This window comes from Sparus aurata, chromosome 4 (assembly GCF_900880675.1).
Source record: "Sparus aurata chromosome 4, fSpaAur1.1, whole genome shotgun sequence".
NCBI classification, from domain to species: domain Eukaryota; kingdom Metazoa; phylum Chordata; class Actinopteri; order Spariformes; family Sparidae; genus Sparus; species Sparus aurata.
The window spans coordinates 14,520,195-14,540,844 of NC_044190.1; the positions used below are offsets into that span (position 1 = coordinate 14,520,195).

General features: G+C 39.0%; 1 protein-coding gene across 1 annotated transcript; it reads right to left on the bottom strand.

The window, feature by feature from the left end:
• Positions 1-969: 969 nt before the first annotated feature.
• asb7 (ankyrin repeat and SOCS box containing 7) lies at positions 970-20,413 on the bottom strand. The gene is made up of 5 exons (XM_030415018.1): positions 20,166-20,413; positions 19,277-19,407; positions 17,349-17,560; positions 13,696-14,301; positions 970-7,127 (listed from the first exon to the last, which is right to left on the bottom strand). Exons 2-5 carry the CDS (start codon positions 19,312-19,314, stop codon positions 6,988-6,990), a joined length of 996 nt encoding a protein of 331 aa, XP_030270878.1. The 5' UTR covers positions 19,315-19,407; positions 20,166-20,413; the 3' UTR covers positions 970-6,987.
• Positions 20,414-20,650: the final 237 nt, after the last annotated feature.

Below are 20,650 nucleotides of genomic sequence, written 5' to 3' on the forward strand. Positions count from 1 at the left end.
TTTTAGCAGAATAAGTATATACTCTGTGCAACAAAAACACAGCTAAGTGAAGACAGAATAAAAGGAATTTTGATGATGAGATACTTGGGTATAACAGGCACACACATGGCCAAAATCTCGCAGTGTATTACACTCTTAGTATTATTTTGCCTTATGTCTTGATTTGTAATTGTATGTACTAATTGTTGAGTTTGTGTTTGTCATTGAGTCTATTTTTCATTTGAGTCCATTTTCAAGGCCCATCTAGGAACTGGAAACTTTTTAACTCAAAACATTTGCCCTCGTAGATTGCCGTGAAGACACTTAGTTCCTCAGTCTCTTTCACAGCTCTGTTGCAGACACAATTCCAAGCTACAGCTAAAGCAGTTAGTGCGTACATGTTTACAAAGGGGTTCAGTAATTATGGCTCAAAAAAGTTTTTTTTAAAAATTTTTTTCCTTTTAGAGGCGAAAACACTCAAGAGGGCTTTTCCAGTATAATTGTGTTGTTTTTGTTGCTACATCACACAAGAGCAGTATACTATTGAAAGGAGACATGGATGTAACCTCAGCCGAGTTTACTTTAATATTTCTATTAAGTTATCTCATAAATACAGTTTTCCTTTAAAGGCAGTAACCACGTAGCCCATTGAAAATTATACATTATCATTGCATTGTATTTATTGAGCATACTATAACATAATTGACAAGAACAGCCCCAAGTCAAATTAGATAGTGATCAAGATTAATACAAAGGGGGGAATAGTGGTAACAATTTTACATGAGAACTAATTATTTTACCAATGATTAATTTGAACATGATTCTGACATTTTTTAGATCTGATGTAAGGCATATGAAGTGTATAATGATGCATGGACAGGGTAAAAAGTAGAGCTACTGTCAAAATAGGGACAAAATAGTCACCTCTTTAACCTCTCACAGTAAATCCATCACACACAAAAGCAAACAAAAAACAACTGAAGGCTCAAAAACGTTAACTTTAGTTTTATTCACACATTTTGCTTTTTTACAATTGAAAATCTGCATATTCTGTACATTCAGCTGTTAATGGTGTGGAAGACTTACAACCATTTGATAGCCACATAAGACATGTATGAAGTGTTTCCCTGACTGTGACAACCAAAGTCTGCTGAGGAATTGCTTGGAGAAGGCAGTCGATCGACTTATTCACACACAATACAAAACTGCTGCTGCAAAATGGCATAATATCAAATCCAGAACCAGGTACAGAAATATGGATAGCATGGAATATGAAACAGGACTGAGATGTGCTGGGGAATACTCTGACACAATGAATGCCAATAACCTTTTTTCCCTAACCTGTTTGTTTTCACTCAAATCTTAAAATACTGCATTATTAAAATGTATAAGTGAGTCAACAGGGAAGGAGCTGCATCTAGAATTTTAGTACTCGGAATAAGTCATCAAAGGAATTAGCAGCAATAGTCAAGTCAATTGGATTAAAGTAAAATTACCTCTGGTTTTCAAAGGCCCAGGTCAGAAGTACAATTTCAAAACTCACATCCTTAGTAAAAAAAATAAAAATAAAAACAAACAAACACTCCTGGTTTTGTTATAGTTCCACTTCAGCTGCTGCTGCTTTAATAGGAGACAGCCTATAGCCTGAAAGTGCGTCATTCAGAAGACTGAGGGCTACTGGGCATCAACTGAACCCATGCACCAGAAGAGATATGAGCCAAACTAATTCAGAGTGTTCCAAAGTCCGATGTTAAGAGAGCTCAAATGGGTGACAAAGTAGTTCACACCAGAATTAAACTCTGGAAAGTTGAGAGAATGTGTAACCTTCCAAATCTGTAGTGACTGATGACTTATTTCATATCCAACTGCCGACTGACTGGACGGAAATGGTCACTGGACATTGCCAGACTTTACAATGGCACCATTAAACAAATATCAATGCAGTAGTCAATGAATTAAGGCCCCTAAACTGGGTGATAACAGTGTAATAGTGTATTCTGTGGCATTCCACGCTGTATTGTGATTGGTCAGTATGTCAGTGAAATATAGGTTCACTTTTTTGGACTTTTCTGGTGTAGTTTTTGACCACTATTAGCGATATGGAGTTGTTGTTTTTTATTTTCAGAAGTGTTAAAAATTGGCCCTCCATTTCCATCCACATAGTGGAACTGGGGCACTGCAAAAAATCGTTCACATTACTCCACTGAACACCACCTTGCAGTAATGCAGAAGAAATATAGGAATGTGCCAACAAAGGTAGAGAACACAGCTTGTAAACATGGATCTAAGCAATGTGGGGATCAAACTTTCAGGAAACATCAACTTTGCAAGTATTGTCCGGGACACACTGGGTAAAGTGGCCTTCAGGTATACAAAGGATACAGTGAAAGTGTCCATTACATTAAGGGAAAGAAGGCTGTATTTTATGAGAGGTGTATGTTATAAAATTAACTGAAAACTAAAAGTGATCAATCGAATACATTTTCTTTCAAATTAAAATAACAGAAACTACAGCAACTTCTTAAGAAGAAGGACCGTGGAGACAACGAAACAAGGCAAAGATAGTCGCACCCCGATCTCACTGATGGGAGTGGAGCTTGATTGACAGGTTGAATGCAGCACTGTATCAAATGTGCACAGAATGAAGTTATGATTGTAATATATCAACGTAAAGGTGCACTATGTAGTTTAAGGGGAAAAATTTTAATATTTACAATATGAGTAAGGGAACAATACAGACTCAGACATTGTTATTTGAAAAATGTCCATATAAGCAAGTCGTTCTTGAGGGAAAGAAGGTCCCAACAATACTGTCACCCTAGAAAGGTAGCAACTCACAAGGGTCCTGCTAACATAAACACAGTAAACAGGGTGAAATTGCATTGTCGTTCAGTTTATTCAGTCATGAAAAAAGTGAAGATTCTTCTGTTCTCTTAAAAATATTTCCTCAGAAAAAAACATAGTGCACCTTTAAATGATACAATAGTATTTTAAAATCAAATACCATAAATTATAGAGTAGTAGTTTTATATTAAAATGTTCAGTTCATTTTCAATTCATTTTTATAACATCCACCCCTGCTACAGTCATGGTCAAAGGTTTACATTCACTTGTATAGAACATGTATATCATGGCAGTCTTGAGTTCCAGTGATTTCTACAACTCTCACTTTTCTGTAATGGAATGAGAGGAACACACACAATCCAATGTGTTTGGTTCAATAATTAATTTATTATAGGTCTAGTGAAAATGTGACCAAATCTGCTGGGTCAAAAATATACACACAGCAACTTGAACAATCAATTTTGTTCATTATTTAGTTGTGTCAATCAAATCTGCTTTGTAGCATGGCCTCTTAACTTCTTCTGGGTGATTATGGGCCCATTTTAATAGGACTTGTTTAATACACCCCTCAGCCACAAACACTACAGTGGGAAGGTCTAAAGAACTCAGCATTGATCTGAAAGAGGGCATTATCAATAGGTGAGGAAAGTCACTTGGAGCAGTTTCAATGCAGTTACAAACACTGTAAGTAAAAAGGAATGGCAAAGTTGCGTCACTGCCACGATCAGGAAAAAAAGACAAACTATCACCGGCTGCTCAAATAAAATTGGTCAGGATGGTCAAGAGTCCACTAAAAACCACCAAAAAGCAAAAAAGTCTGCAATGAATTAGAAGCTGCTGGAAGACAGGAGTCAGTGTCCACAGTCAAGCATGTTTTGCATCGCCATGGGCTGAGAGGCTGTCATGCAAAAAAGAAGCCTTGCTCCAGATGCGGCACCTTAAAGCTTGATGGATATTTGCTGCTGACCACATGGACAAAGAAATAACCTTCTGGAGGAAAATTCTGTGATCAGATGAAACAAAAAAATTATTTGTTTGGTTACAATGATCAGCAATACGTTTGGAGATGAGACAGTGTGGCCTTTAACTCCTTTATCTCCAAATTTAACCAGAAGGTTGGGTCAGGGGTGCAGTTGGGGGTCACAATCGGACAATCATCCCAAACACACATCAAACGTGGTAAGGGAATGGCTAAATCAGGCTAGAATTTAGGTTTTGGAATGGCCTTTTCCAAAGTCCTGATGTGAACCCTGTCGAGAACCTTTGGACTGTGCTGAAGAAACAAGTCCATGCCAGGGAGCTAACAAATTTAGTTGAAATTCACTAAGTCTGTCAAGAAGAGTGGTTAAAAATTCAGACAGGAGGACTACCAGAAGCTTGTGGATGGATGTTAAAAGCTTCAAAAGACCCATATTCAACTTGAGACTGCCATGGTAAACAAACTTTTGACAACAGTAGCATTTGGAGAAGCTTTTGAAATAGGACAGGTACTGTCAATCTGTTACTGTATTCAGTTCTGAATGGCAGACTTTGATAGACGAAGCAAGCACAGGAGTTTGATTTTATGTAAAGTTGGTATTCAATGCAACTCTCCTTACCTCTAAACTCACTTTCCATTTTCCTACGTTGACGTACTCGCTGTTTGTAGTCTCGCTTCAAATCAATTCTAATCTTCAGACTAATTTCTCTTGGCTTACCTGCATAGAGCACAGTTTGCATTTCCAAATTTGCACTTTGCACAAAATGTCCCGATACAAGGCAACATGCAAATTTAAATATGAAAATGACGCTGACATGCTAATGCAGGTGAACATTGTCAGAATGGATTTATGAACACAACATCTGAGGAAAAACGACTTTAGGTGCCACATAATTTCACTATGCATTTTTAACGCATGCAGAGACAGAGAAAGGAATATTATCCATGGCATGGGCATCACTCCAAACTCTACATTTAAATCCAAATTGACAAAATGAAAGATTCACAGTATAATCTGCACAACAGAGTTACCTGCAAAAGATGATGAATTTTAAGAAAGCACCCAGCATTTCTGCCATGAAAATCAAAAAACACTTGATTTCAAATTATTCTTGTACAAGAGTCTTTAAACTCAGACATACACACAAAAAAAGAAATACTCGAGTCACACCAAACTGATCACAATACTTTAAATACAATAAGAATATCAGAGTTCATTGCTTAAATAAATTCTACAAAAATATCTGTTGTACGAGTAACATATTAACATTGACTGTAGCTTCGAGTGATTGTGTGTCGGTGTTATCCAAAACAGACCTGATTATTCATTTGTACATGAACAACTGCTTTAGTGAGTAAATTTTGGTGCTTTCGAAGAAAAATATATCACAGTGCACTCACTCCAAACTAAAAAGTATAGTATAAAAAGTAAGTTCACTAATGCTTTCACTGTTCGACTGGCAGTTTCAAAATGATCTTAAAATTATACTTAAGTTCCCAAATCAACTCAAATCATTTTTGAATGGGTGTTGAATAACTTGATTAAGCTCCTTAAAGGGAGATACTGGTGTTTTTAAACCTGGGCCCTAATTGACATGTTTTAGTGTGTTAATGATTCATAATTATCTAGTTTTGGAATCTGGCTGATAACAGCCAGATGACTGCAACTCTGACTGTCAAAGTTAGGTCCACTAAAGGTGCTTTAAAGGGTTTCGCCACAAAATGAACAAGATTGGTATTCTAATCCCCAGATGCAACTGGGTTCATCTGCTGCCACTGCGACAATGTCACAAGAGCTGATTGTGGTGGTTCGATCGATGCCTGTGGTTTTAACAGTGTCCCAGAAGCAGCTCTCTCTTTTGCTCCGTGGAGAATACACACTGAAGCTTTCTTTGAAGAAGCTGACAGCAGCCATATCAAGCTGCACATAGCAAATCAAGCTACGCAGGAAGTCAGACTAGGCATCTACAGCACAGCAAAGTTGGAAATATTAAGCATAAACAAACTGAAAACAGACAAACAACAAAACAACTTAACTCTGTAGCCTACTCAACCATGGTAGAAGCACCGGAGTAAGTTAAGAACATCAGGCAGGCATGATGCTCTGCCTCTGAAACACTCCTGGTAGTATATGAAGCGGCGTGGAGGATGGAACAAAGCAGCGTTTCACATGTGGAAAAACAAGCACTTTTAGTGGATGTAACTCTGATGGTCAGATTTGCCCCAAAGGATAACATTGGTTTTTGGCCAATCAGCTGGCTTTCTGGCACGTCACAAAAGATGGTTGTTTGTCAGTTATAAACTGAGTTTATTATTCATTATTATAGGAGAAAGAACTTGCTGTGCAGTGACAGATATAATCCAAACATAATGTCCACATCTCCCAGCCATATGTAGCTGCATATTTTGTGGGTTTTTTTGCTTTCTGTTCAAAGCAGAATTACACAAAGTAACACTGCTTTTCTCTTTTGACATAAATTAATTGAGAGGTCGTATTCAGATTGCTGATTGGTCAACTGATTTATGAACTGTTGCCAATAGCTGTCAATGGAAACAACAGACAAAAAGGAGATGTGGGTGGTGATTGAGATTCACACTCACAACAGGGGGATCAAACAAAATCAGTGAATGTACCATGTAGATGTTTTTAAAGCTATAATTATCCATGCAGCTCAACACTGATTCTGGGTCAGGGAGAAAATTGTCATCAATCACTGCACCGAGGTTCTATGGTTCAGAAGAAGAAAAATGTAAATACAAATTTTTAAAAAAGGATGGGGGCTTGATTGGCAAGTACGCACTTGATGAAAATCTGACTCAGCAAAGATAACATCATACACATTTGTACAATAACAACATGGTCATAATGCAAACTGTAGTAGCAACGCTATCTGCATTAAAATAAGGTTTTCTTTTTCCCCCAAAAACAATCGTTCCTCGTGTGAGGTGGATCCATTTCCACTCCTCGACCACTGTTCTAACCATAAAAAGGCTAAAATGGAGAACAGTAGCTGAAAGATCTACTTTTAATGTGTTGAACTGAATTAACAAATGAACTAACTATCCTTCAGCGTGTAAAGAACAGTCCCACGGACATTTCTTCCAGGCAAAGAGCAGAGTGATTGCATAGTCTTCACAAATGATAGCAGAGTTTTCAGTCGCCTTCTTCACTTCTGGTGTTGCCTTCACACATTGTCAAACTTGTGTTTTAAATAGTCTTTCATAACCTTTGCAATTGGTAGTTGCTCCAAGAATTTCAAGCTTTGGAGGCCAATGCAGTGACGAATTTTTATTCGACACAGGTCTTGTAGAGTCCGCGGTTGTCCTGAAAGAGGAACATAAACATTTATTACATAGTGGAATAAGACCTGGTAGCATGCTCATTACTACATCCTGACCAAGCAGCAACCTCCAGAACTGAGAATGAAGCCAAAGCTGGAGTACCAAAAACTGCAGTTCCTCGAAATGCCACTTGAGGCTTGCACCAAGGGCAAATGTGATGATAAAGTGCCAAATTTTACAGCATTAAAAACAACAAAAAACTGCTGTGGTCTCTATATCTAATTTATTCCTTCATGATAACTGTACTGTACAGGGGGGGACATTTTTATACAACTCACTCATTTAAATTATATAAAGATTAGAGGACATGACACATTTGTACAGAAGTAAGTGTGTTGTAATTTATTTTGAAGAAGTTTTAGATATAAATTGTTTACAAAAAAAATTCTAATAGATTTATGTTTGATTCCAACTAACATCTTAACTCTGGCTCATTGCCGTATGCATCACTGGCTACACCATCTGGGTGATTAGTTGAAAGGCGGGCCCAGGAAAACAGTCGATGAACATAAATTTAGCTTAATATCGCCAAAGACTTGCTTGAAAGTTATTTTGAGGAGATTCCCAGAAACCCAGTGGCTTACACTGTCAAGGCAGTGAGGAAAAGCGAGAAAGCGTAGGTTTCAAACTCTAGTTTGCGTAGACTGCTCCGGCTGATATTCGACTTTAACAGTTAAAGTGAAACTCTCGCCAAAATGCAACTTAGGCTTTTTTGTGAATGTATATGAGTCAAACCTTAGTGTAAAAGCCTAATTACGACGAAAGAGGCACTTTTAAGATTTACCGTATTTTCGTTTTCGGGTCAAACTCATTTTCAATGGGAGTGCTTGGGGCACTTTAGCGATAGCATCAAAATCGCTATATTTTAAACACAAAGGCGGGTCGACACAACATGAAACTTTGCTCGTAGTATCACCAGGGTCTCTACACATGAACACGAGCACTGAGAACATTGTTTGTATACACAGAGTTTGCTAAAAAGAACGTTTTTGAACAACTCACCTTAGCAGTAGCTTGTTCCACTAGCCGCCGTCGTGGCAGCTGAGAAGTATCGATCTCCGAATGCGACGTAACATGGAGGACAGTTAAGGTGGACTGCTACTGTCTTCCAGCAACAACGCAACGCGATATCTCACGTGACTTTTCCGACTTTTGATTTTAGTATTGTTGATTATATGAGGCTCCTTTTTCACCTTCTAGGTCAATATTGTTTTTCGCTAACAACAAAACAATAAATGATCCGTGCATTTATATAGAACTAAGCTTTAGGAGCGGTCCACCTTAACTCTCCTCAATGTTACGTCGCATTCGGAGATCAATACTTCTGGCTAGCAGGACGGCAGTGAGCAGAGGAAACATCTGCTAACGTTAGTTGGCCAAAAAATCTTTTTAGTAAACTCTGTGTATACAAACAATGTTTTCAACGCTCGTGTTCATGTGTAGAGACCCTGGTGATACTACAAGCAAAGTTTCATGTTGTGTCAAGCCTTCTTAACGTTTTAAAAAATAGCGATTTTGATGCCATCACTAATTTGCCCCAAGCACTCCCATTCAAAATGAGTTTGACCCGAAAACAAAAATACAGTAAATCTTAAAAGTGCCTCTCGTTGTAATTATGCTTTTACACGAAGGTTTGACTCATATACATTCACAAAAAAGCCTAGGTTGCATTTTGGCAAGAGTTTCACTTTAAATAAACTAAAGATGTGTAACTGCATATATTTCAGCTGGCAGTGTGTATGCCCTCTTCTAAATCCCCTGCACATCTTCGTTACATTGTTTTAGGGAATGACAGGTAACTGCATACTTGTGGTATGTGCGCTCAAGGATGTTGAAGCAGGGACACTAAAGAGCTGATCCATTCAGGAAGAAATCCAGGAATACTCTACAGAGAAAGCAGTGACCACCGAGCAGCATGGAGGAGTTAAAAAGTCTGACAAAACCCTGTCGGTAGCAAAATACAGTGTTAAATAAACCTTTTTTTTTTCCCTTAACACTAACCACAGTTGTGTGAACTACATTATATGGCCATTGAAACAGTGAGAATGCCACAGAGAGTTGGTAACAGGGACAGAATCCTGCTCCAGAGAGAAGCCTTTTGGATACACTTCCTCAACTCTCCAATTCCAAAGGGAGTGAATGAGGAGATTTCATGTACTTGTTTCCTGAGATACAAACATGTGCTATGTGGTTTCTGCGATACAGTTAGGTGTTATTCGGTTGTGAGATTTAGTTTTGTTTGTATGAGACCCTGTGAGGTCCTTGGCTCTCCTTAGAAAAAGGATACAGCTCCCCCTATTGGGGTATATCTGTTGTGCAGTTTTGGATAACCTATAATTCGCACACAAGTGTAGTTTTACTGTAATTTTGCCAGAATACATGCTGAGGAAGGGCGTTTTGCCTGAAAAAGAGTGGCAAGAATAAACTGTTTGATGAGATGTGTGATGTCCTTTCTTCTTCTTTTGAAAGGTAATTATATGAAATATCAATACGAGATCTGACTCAGCATCCTTAGACATTTCATTTTTCATCTTTCTGGAAAACCTAATATTGCTGTTGTGGTGGCAATTCTAAATATTGCCAAATAACTCTAAAGATTCTAATTGAACCAAATTTGAATGGAGATCAGTACAATTCACAACTGTACTGGGTTACTACTTTTTACTTGAGGGGGGAAAACAAAGCCCAAATGAACAGGAACAGAGACTGTAAGGTAAAGAAAATCATTTTGATTCTACAGAGATGGTGGTGGCGATCAGGAGTCCCTATCCTGCCACAGTAAGAAAGCTGGGCAGTTGAACTTGCTCCTAATGGTTGAGGTGGGGCACTCATTAGGGGTAGGACAAGATATTGAAATGGCAATATATAGTTGCCCTTCATTACATATCCTGTTACAAAGTCTGTCTTTCAGCTGTATGCTTTTCCAACTGGCTTCCAAGGCATTCATCTGTTCCCCAGACCAGTCAGTATCTACTCTGTTATCAGCTGTATGCAAAGAGTTGGGAAGAATCCCCTTGATTCCAGGAAGTGATGTATGGGTGTTATCTGTCTGATGCTCGTAAAGTGACTCCTCTGCAATGGAGTCTTCCTTTACCACAAAAACACCTACAAGCTGTGACATCATATTAAACTCTGATTACCATCTCCATGGACTCCCATAATGCTTTAAAGAAAATGTTGTACCATTACCTTCTCCTGTACTATACTGAATCTCAAAAGGTGGATATCTCTAAAGATCTTTCCACTGCAGTACCCATATGGCACCTCGTCTAGATGGGAAAATATGCATTTTTGTTATTTGATTTAACGGACCCATGGAGTTACAGCTAAAAATCCGAAAATAGTGTATGTGTATTCAGTGTTTTTTGACTGTTTTTATGAATAAAACCAAAACTTAAACAATACAATTTTCCCTTTTCTGCAGCAGTTAGGGTTGCAAGAAGTGCTATTGGGCCTGATTGATCACGAGATATGACGTCACAACTCCAACAAACACAACAAAACAGCCAAAAAGGAAGTTTAGAAAATTAAAAAGAGTAAACTAAATTTTAGGTCACAAGGTTCCTAAAATTTCAGGTTGAAGCATGCTGCTTTATCACCACTTTGTGTATATCCGCTGTCCCAGTTTGCCTATATGAATGATGGATACAGACTTCAGACAACCTACATAGAGGTACATGGTGTTTTCTCTCATACAGGTACAGAACATATAAGCTAGTTGGCCTTGTGTGTTTGTGAGATGTTGCAACAGTCAGCATCCTTTTATGTAGGTTTGATGTGTGTGGGCCCTTGATCAGTAAGTGAAAAAACAAGGCTCAGTAAAACAGGCTGCCAGAGTCATCACTGGATTTTCTACAGGAGGTAGCATTGTGCCTTTGTTAAATGATTAGACAAATGTAACCTTGGAAGTAGGGCTGCCATATAAATCGAATTTTCATTGTCATCGCGATATGAACATGCGCAATAAACACATTGCAAAAGACTGCCTGACACGTGATGAATAAGAAAAATCATTTAGCATTTTGCTACGACGGAGATGGAGCCCCAGATACAAGGGCCAATCAGATGAAGCCCCAGCTAGCTGTTAGCTACTCTGGCAAAATTAATCGGCATCAGTTTGGTGGTGATTGCCACGTTATGATGGCTCAGGGAGGAGAGAAATGCAATGAAAATGTGGCCGACGAAGGCCTTGTTGTGAAAAGAAACAGCACTTCTGCTATAGAAAAACATGTAAAAAACGTGTAAAACATGCCGAGCAGCAAAATCTAGAGGAAACACAACCAACCAACTGCAATACAATCATAAAGACCTACACAAACAATTCAAAACTAACGTTAGCCATCATTAACTGTATAGTTAATAATATGCAAACTTCAATATTTGTTTATTTATCGCAGGTTATATCGTCAACACAATATTGAACAGTGTTATCACGCGTCGCAGATTTACCTCATATTGTGCTGGCCTACTTCGAAGTTAGCAATGATAGTGATGTAATACGTAAGGGGTGTCACGATCTCGAATGTAAGTCGGCTATTGAAAGTAGAAGTGGTATCAAAATGACACAATCTCAACCTTCAAAATCTACAGTGGAATCGAGGATTTAGCCCAGTGTCACGCCCGGCAGGCGTGCCAAGAGGGGAAAAGAAAAACAGACACAGCATGTTGTAGTGCAGCGAGTGTGGGTTTTTGTAACTGCAGAGTGCACTCTTCACATCAGATGTCATTCAAGTTCACAACAAAACATCCAATTTGTGGTGACACCTTTGGAGAATCGTGACACCCCCAGTAATATGTGATATTTCTCTAAGTGGAAAAATGTCTGAGCTTTTGGTTTTGCTTTAAGTTTGAGCCTTAGTATGAGGACAGTTAAAAAGAACTCCGTGCCTTTCATGCCATATGAAATAATCCAGGAGGCAGAGGTGTAATCAATAACCCAGCAGATATGTGATCTGGTTGAGGGTTTTCAGTCTCTGAAAGGGCTTGTCTGAATCAGCGCACAGCTCTTTGATATCTTTGATATCAAAATTCAGGGGGTAGTGAAGGAATGCAGCCATTGTTCCTGCTAAATCATAATGCTTCAGGTAATGTACTCTCCTGTTCTACCAACCTGGGATTGTTCTGTGACTGAACACTGCTCATTATAACCTCATGTTCGCATGCAGCCCTCTTTCACTCTATACATTTCTTAACTTTTTCCTCAACTCAACTTAAAATAAAAAGCTCACCTTTTCTACTAAACTTGGATTCCATTTCTACACTCCACCCACTAGTTCATATTTCTTTTCATGGTTAAACGAAGAATAAACAAAAAAGATCCTGCATTTTGAAAAGTTCTTCCTGATCGAAATGTTGTTATTTGAATCAGCAAATGAAAATGCGTCGGTAAAAATACTTCAATAAGCTGTGCGTTGTGCCTTTGTCTTTAGGAATGAAGCACCTGCCGTCTGGAGATATTACATGTCAGATGTCACATGTCATACAACAACCCTGTTCACAAAGGGTTTGTGCATTTCCATGCAGTGATGAAAGTCTACATGACAAAGAATCTTTTGCAATATCAGCACTTAAGTGTGTAGTTGTACTCATAGTGCAAGTTATAATGTCTTGATTTTAAAAAATACATGTATATTTGCAAGAAATGTCATTGTTAAATTGAGTGCAAAAAAGGCCAGATATCTTTATTTTATACATTTTTTATAAATCTTTGTACTACTTTTGATGTTCTTTAAGTGACTGCCAGTCTTTACATCAGCTGGCAGGCCTTGAATGCCATCTGGGAAACATAACCTTGGTTCCAATATGGACAGGGGGAGGGAGTTCCTGAATAAAGTTGTTTTCGTGTTCCTTATGTTACCAACCCCCTTGTCTTATTCTTGGCTTGGAGCCACAAAAGGTAATTTTGTCAAGAGTGGTGATGAATGAACTACAGGTGTGCATGAAAAACCACAAGTAGGCACTTTGCTCCTTCAGCCAGAGCATTTCACTTGTAAGTGTTTGAATAAAGAAATGACTACTCTCTCCTGTGTTGAGTCCTCTGTTATAAAGAAATAACCTCGCCAATCTTTATCTACTATCAGATACTTAATTTGAAAAACGTGCAAACAGCATGACATGAATGCTGTCAATGTCAATCAGCATGAGAGCACTGGCCGTGAAGTACATGTCCAAACGCTTTAAAATTCAAGAGGACACAGTGAAATCACTATCCATATCTTATCCTTCATAATGCTACATTGTGAACAACAAATCCATATTGATGTAATTATAAAAGGAAACACAGTTTCAAGAAAACATCAGTATGTTTAATTGCAGAATTAGACTCGTGAGACCTCAGATTTCTACACATCTATAAAAGTATATTTATGGTTCCTTTTATATGTAATTCCACATCGAGATGCTATCCCTCAGGATTTTTGTAAGCTTTTATGTTTTATCTTGCTTTTGTAATGTACTGTAATAATAAGTTGTTGCAGATAAAAAAAACAAAAAACCAACAACAATCCTATATCTATATGTCATGCTGTGGGACGTGTGTTGGTGATACTCACTGGTGACCTCCTGCAGGAAGTCCAGACAGGGCCGGCTGATCCCAGACATGCTAACAGATACAGCGACCGGTGTTTGGCCCTCATAGTTTCTGGTGTTGGTATCAGCCCCGTACATGTAGAGCATCTGAGCACACAATACATCATCCCGGAGGGCTGACAGGTGCAACGGGGTTTGGCCATCTTCAAGACGTCCGAGATTAGTGTCCGCTCCTCTTTGCAGGAACATGCGGCAGTATGAGTGATTGCCTTTGATGACTGCATATCGCAGCAGGAAGCCATTTTGAATGTCAATGTTGGCGCTGTGGTCGAGGAGGATCCGTACACAGCTGGAGCGCTCACGGATGATAGCCAGCTGTAGCGGTGTGGTCCCTTTGTCACTCAGCGGGTCCACCTCTGCCCTGAACTCAAGTAGGAGACGTACAAAGGAGTCTCGACCGTAATGGGCAGCCACGTGCAGAGGCGTCCAGCCGTCATTGCTTTTTGCATTTATAATGTCACTGCGAAACTCAGATTCCAGCATCAGTCGGGCGATGCGCGCTCTGCCATGCATAGCAGCATAGTGAAGTGCTGTGAAACCACCAATAAAGTCCTTCACTGTGGGGTCAGCTGCACAGAGGGAGTGGAAATAAAAAGAAGGTCAAATACAACAGAAGTTGTGCCTTGTGGCTGTGTGTGACTTTACATTCCACATTAATTCTAATTCGTCACCAAGACTCTTTTCAACCCTTCACACTTCTATCATAGAGTGCCCCCTAGCCATCATATTCTTTAGACACATCTATGACTAGGCAACAGGTTCTTCAGTGTAAAACCTTTGGACCATCTTCAATTGTTTCAAATGGGCATTTATTAAATAGATTTAGAACAAGAGACAGACTAGTATCAACAGTCATTTTCCAGGACATTTCATAACCCGCGCTGGAACTATGCTGACAACCATTATAGCTGGAGAGTGTTCCTGAAAAGTGGTCCAAGATTTCCAATCATAACAACTTTATCAGGTGATAACATGTCAGTGTTGAGATCACAGCTTTGTGTGTTGCACCGAAGCAGCCAAAGAATAAATTTATTTAAGCTGTTCCCAGTTCACAGGCACAGTATCTTCCAATACCAATCACCGATCTGAAGGACGTTTCTTCACTTCAGTCATGTATAGTTATAGTTATGAGTGGCATAGTAAAATCATCATTAAAATGTTGAGAAAATAATAATACATTTATTTTTATTGATTCAAAAAAATGGGTTCAAAATGAAAAGTTATCTCTAAATTATAAAATACAAATTCAGAAAAAAGTTAATAGGATAAAGAATTTAGGAAAGATTCTGTGTTTTAGTCTCAGTTGTGTCCGTCCTTGTACTGAGGACTTTTTGCCCTGAAGCCACTACTCCACCCCCTGGTTACTGCTTGTATCTGGTTACTTCACATTGATAAAATGTACACAGATGGAAATTGTATGCAATTCCAAACACAACGTACTTTCACCAACAACACTGTACCCAGCTGAAGTACCTCAGTACATTTGTTTAGAGTAAACACTTAATTTCCTCCAGTTGGCTCTGTTTAGCTCCGCTGAAAGCTATTCACTCAGTCAGCTGTAAGCTCAGTTAGCTTTCATGCTGCAGGGCTCACAACAAACAGCATTACATTGTCAACCTATCCCCTCAGTCACAAATATCTGGCTGGTAGGCCAATATACTGCGCTGGTTTAATTGCGAGGGCACTGAAAATGGGTATCGATAATGGCAGGAGGAGAGCTATAGAGCTGTTAGCAGCTGGTGAGCAGCAGAATCATGCAGTGTGTGTGGGTGCTGCACGTATTCAAAAGCTGTCTCATTTGTATATCTGATCTGATCTTCTGACCTGGCTCTATAGAGACCATCAATCAAACTTTTTACAATGCATATTGGCCAATAACGATTGGTGGCTGATCAATCGGAGCATCCTTACTGTTAAGCCTCATATAGACTCTTTAAACACGCATTTATCTTGAGTTGATGATGAAAAGGATGCTTGCAAGTTGTATAGACAAGCTGAAAAGACAAGGAATTGTCTACACATGTTATGTGTCATTGACAGGTCGCTGCCAACCTTTCTATAGTGCTGAAACTAGGGCTGAACGATATATCGTTATCGTATCTATATCTAGATATGAACATTCAAGATATTCATATCGAAAAAGCAACGATATAAACGATATAGATTACCCCGCTCGCCCTGCACGTACAGCTCTGGCAGTCACAACAAACATCCTTTTTATGATTGCCCTTGAATGCACTGCTAAGGCCAGCCAACCACAAACCTTATTTCATGCTTGCTGTGGATCGACAGCTGAAGCCAACCAATAACAAACATACGAGGGCGGGAGTGAGGGAGACGGAGACTGAGACGCAAACACAACTTGGCGACTTTCTAGCTAGTTTAGCGACTTTTCAGACCCTCTTAGCGACTTTATTTCTGAAAAGCGACTAGCAACAAATTTAGCGACTTATTCAGATCATCAGGGGAAAGGCGAGAAATATATTATACTGTAATTCTCCTGCTGCTCAGAGTCATCAGTCTGCGGCTCCTCTGCAGCAGCGCCGGCTCTCTGTCCTCTCACACGGCTGCAGGCAGCAGGTGTGTGTGTGGGCGGCTGGCTGGGGCAGCAGGAGCGGACGCTTTGGCCGCTCGCTCTGTGGATTTGAGACCGTATAGCTGCCGTCTACTCTGTTTTGATCCGTTAATTCTCTGACTTCTTAGTCTATCTAAATTCCACTGGTACTTTACCAGCGATAACCTGAAGCTGCTGAGTCTCAATCTTCACTCTCACTCTTTCTCTCCAGATTAGGATGTCATCGTTCATCTTGTAAAAATGCACATAGTTCGTTTGATCTTCTCCCTCCCTTTACTTTTGTTACTTCAAATATATTTGTCTCTGTAGTGAGTTTGTGATTATTTGGTAAAGATTTCTCTATCAACCATTTTTATATTACTTAAAATAATCTCTTTATTTTTCTGAAAAATGCTTGGTTTTCACCGAACCCGTAGTCATATTGTATCGATATCGAGATATCTGGCATGAATATCGAGATATGAAATTTTGTCCATATTGTTCAGCCCTAGCTGAAACAAAAGAATGTCATGTCTATTTGACTAGATTTTCTGCCATATAATTTACAAATGACAAAGAAATGGATAATTGTATCTAATACTATACAAAATAAAGATTTTGATGCAACATGGTTGCTTCATTGCTGTGTTGGAATTTTAGATAGTTGGAAATTTTGGAGCTCAGCAACAATCCCGAACATGTTCCTTGGTCTTCTTACCAGTGATTGTATCGAAATGTTTTGTGTAAATTAAAAAGCTTTTCAAGGTAAATGCTATATTGTTTAAAAAACATATAAAGATTTCTATAGATATTTCTATGACTGTTGTATGTATATAAAATGGGCCTAGTTCTCTACCAGATGAAGACTCTGTTTGTGACTTGTTATATCTTTTTTTTTTTTTTAACTCTAAATGGTTTTCAACACAGAAGTGAATGAAAGTTTGTCTTTTCCAGTAAAGTAACGCCCTCTAGTGTATGGACAGAAAAACTTGTCATGGCATGATGCCAACCACCAGATAAAGCCAGCTTCAGCAGCATGACAAACAACACAAAGCCTCTGACCTCCATGCTCCAGAAAGACTCGAACACATCTCTCTTTTCCTTTGGCAGCAGAGAAGTGGAGCAGTGTCCAGCCATTGGCATCGCGGATCTTAGGCGAGTATCCTTGCTCCAGCATTCTCCTGACAGTGTACACATCACCTGCTGCCACTGCAGCCTGGATCTGCAGCTCCTCATGAAGCTCAGGGTTCCTCCGGCAGTGATGGTTCAGCATCCTGTCACAATCAAAATCAAAAGGAGTCACATCCCATTTATGTGGCAGATCTGGCCAATTTTTTTATGAACCAGTATCAGTTAAATAACCTAGATCAAAATATAATCCTTTCTTGACTGTATTTTGAACATCCAAGCCTGCTAGTGTCATTTGTTCCACACATGAAACATGTGAGATTACCGGGCGCATTATTGAGTGACTCCGTCTTTCAATTATCATTGGAAAAGGGCAGTGGACAAACATTCAGGTTGCAGTTAAAGTGACAAATGTCACCAACAGCAGGTTATATCCTCTGTGATTCTGTGAGTAATTTGATCAAATGAAAGTACACTTGGTTGTTTTCTGGTAAATGTGCTTTCTAATTCTTCACTTTTTAAAAGGCCTCATTTACACCAAATCAGGCATGGTGCTGGAAGATAAGATGCACCTTTATTGATCCTCCATAAAAGAAATTCAATTATGCACAGTAGTTAAAGGGAAGCAATCCCTGTGCAAACAATATAATATAAAAAGTACAAACTATACTATACAAAAAGCAGCAGCACAAGGTAGGAGGCGACCAAGGGGAATATAAAATAGAATAAAATAAAAATATACTCGACTGAGTAAATAACACCAGTCCACCCATTCATGTGAGTACTGGTAGGGTGTTGAGGCTGCACTGATGCAGACCACAGGGGTTGCCAGAGAAAAAACCTACAGCAGCCCTATGGTAAAAACGTCTTATCAGAGATGCCACAAAATCACTGTACAATCAATGTGATGTGGACTGACATATACACTGGCCCATATTGGCCAATAAATGGGCCTAGCTCATTTACAGTCAATAATTGAAAACAAACATAAAAGCACACACATAAAATAAGACAAGCAATAAAGATAGACCATAAAAAATGAGCAATTTATAGTTGTAGTAAACACCGTTCTAAAGTTTAGAACAAGTTCAGCAAAAACCGTACTAAGAGCTGTGTGTCAAGTTGAACCCAACTGCTGTGGTAAAACAAGTATGGATTACCTTATAAGCTTTATTTTATAAACTTGTACCACAATGCATCTGTGACTTTTTAGTGGCAGTTTAAGTGGCACCTGCATACCAACCTTGTGTCTGCAGATACTGGTCTTGTGCTGTTGCATTAGTTTCTTCCTGTACTAGATTATGCAGGGTTTTTTTTGTTGCTTTTTTGACCATTTTAGCTTGTTAGATAATCAAAAAGTCTCTTCCTGAAATCAAAATTAAGGTTAGATGTGACACCTTATAAATGTTAGTACATCAGTTCGACTCGGAGAGCATCAATAGTAACAGACAAATTAATTATCAAAGATACTTGAACAGAAAAAAACATTGTCCTTATATTTAACTTGATGATCTTCTAGTTCAGGCAAACAGGTGTTCAGCGGGTTTGAGTTAAACCATCAGTGATCTCTACTTGCAAATAAGGCGATTTATAATGAACATTGCATGGATTTAGACCAAAGCACAAATAATTTTTTTTTTCATGTAGAATTGCATGACTGCAAGGGTGTGTGAGGTGCATTTTGTCATTTGCCTATGTTCACAGAGGTCCGACTATCGAGCGCTGACCAAGCTCAAGCTGGATGAAAAATACATGTGAACAAATCCACCTAAGCAGATGCCCTGTGTGTTATAAACACAACATGATGATTGCAGAATTCTGCCAACCTTTTTGACCAATCCCAAATAACAACCAAATAGTACCTTTTGACAAGCTGAAGAGACGTGCCTCTCTTAGTCATATCGGAGCTGCACCTGTACGTATACAGCTGCACTGTCAGGGTGGCTGAGAGCTGACTGAGAAGAAGGCTCTCCTCTGTCTTCTGTCGTTTTACCTGCAACAAACAAAAACAACGTCTCTTTTTGTCAGTCAGCAGAAAACGACGCCTAAATGATCAAATAATAATCTTCGCTTGGCGTACCCAATTAATTACACTGAATTAATATTGTGGGTTTGTTATCAATGTGTAACTACTACTAATAATAATAATAACAATAACGTTGAATGACAGGAATGTCAAATGAGAGGAATGTTGCAAATGCACAACTTGCTCAAAGAAATGGCTCAGGTCGGAAATAAGGCTGTCCCTTGATTAAAACCAAACCACTAAGATGCTGCAATAAGGCAGAAACTCCAACTAACAGCATATCCGGCCGGACTCCCAATTTTTAGCTGGTTAGCTTAACCGATTGATGAAAATACAAAGGACAATAGAATGGCTTTATTTGCTAACGTAACCAACGATGCAAACCACTCACAGGTAAACAGCGATAACGGTGTCTAACACAAACCGAGGGAGACAAACTGACAGATACGACGGCAGGCTTCACTTGAAAAACATGCAATGAATCTGAAACTCTCAGACTGGAACCTGTGATTTAAGGCTAAATCTATAACAGGCTGTTAGCTAACGGTTGTTAGCCAGTAAGCTAACAAACTCAGTAGCGATAGCTCGCTCGCTTGCGTTGACTTTGTGCACTTGCAGAGTTGGGTATACACCAAAACAACACATGGCATATAAAGATATTAAAGTAAATTCTACATATTTAGTGATAAACACACCAACTTTGACACTGCAAAACAAAGACCTACTTGACAGACACTGGGTCGACGTTTAACTTAGCCAGTCAGCTTCCAGACGGGAAAAATTGGAGTTGTCAATGCCGCATGTTTCTCTCCCTTTCCACTCAAATCTAACACTAAACTGCAATATTGTCAATCAAAAGTTCCCTAAATGTCGGTCTCAGCATTGTTGAGCATCATTTCGCTGTTGAACAATCCGCTTTAACAACAAAGTCTCTCTGCACACATCAGTTTGACCCCAGCAGCAGAAAAAAAGCTTCCGCCTCCAAACCTTCAGAATAAGAGCATTATTTCTTCAACTCTGAACCTACTTCAAAACTTACAATGAGCTAAATCTGGAGACCAAGCGAGCGCACAAAAACGAAGACAGTGTATATTACATATAGCCTTTTGACAAGCAGAGAATAAAGACGGGCAATAAAGCATTTGATATTCAATCATCAACATACTGGATAAGAATAAATGGAGGCAGTTATGGAAATGTGGCCTCTACT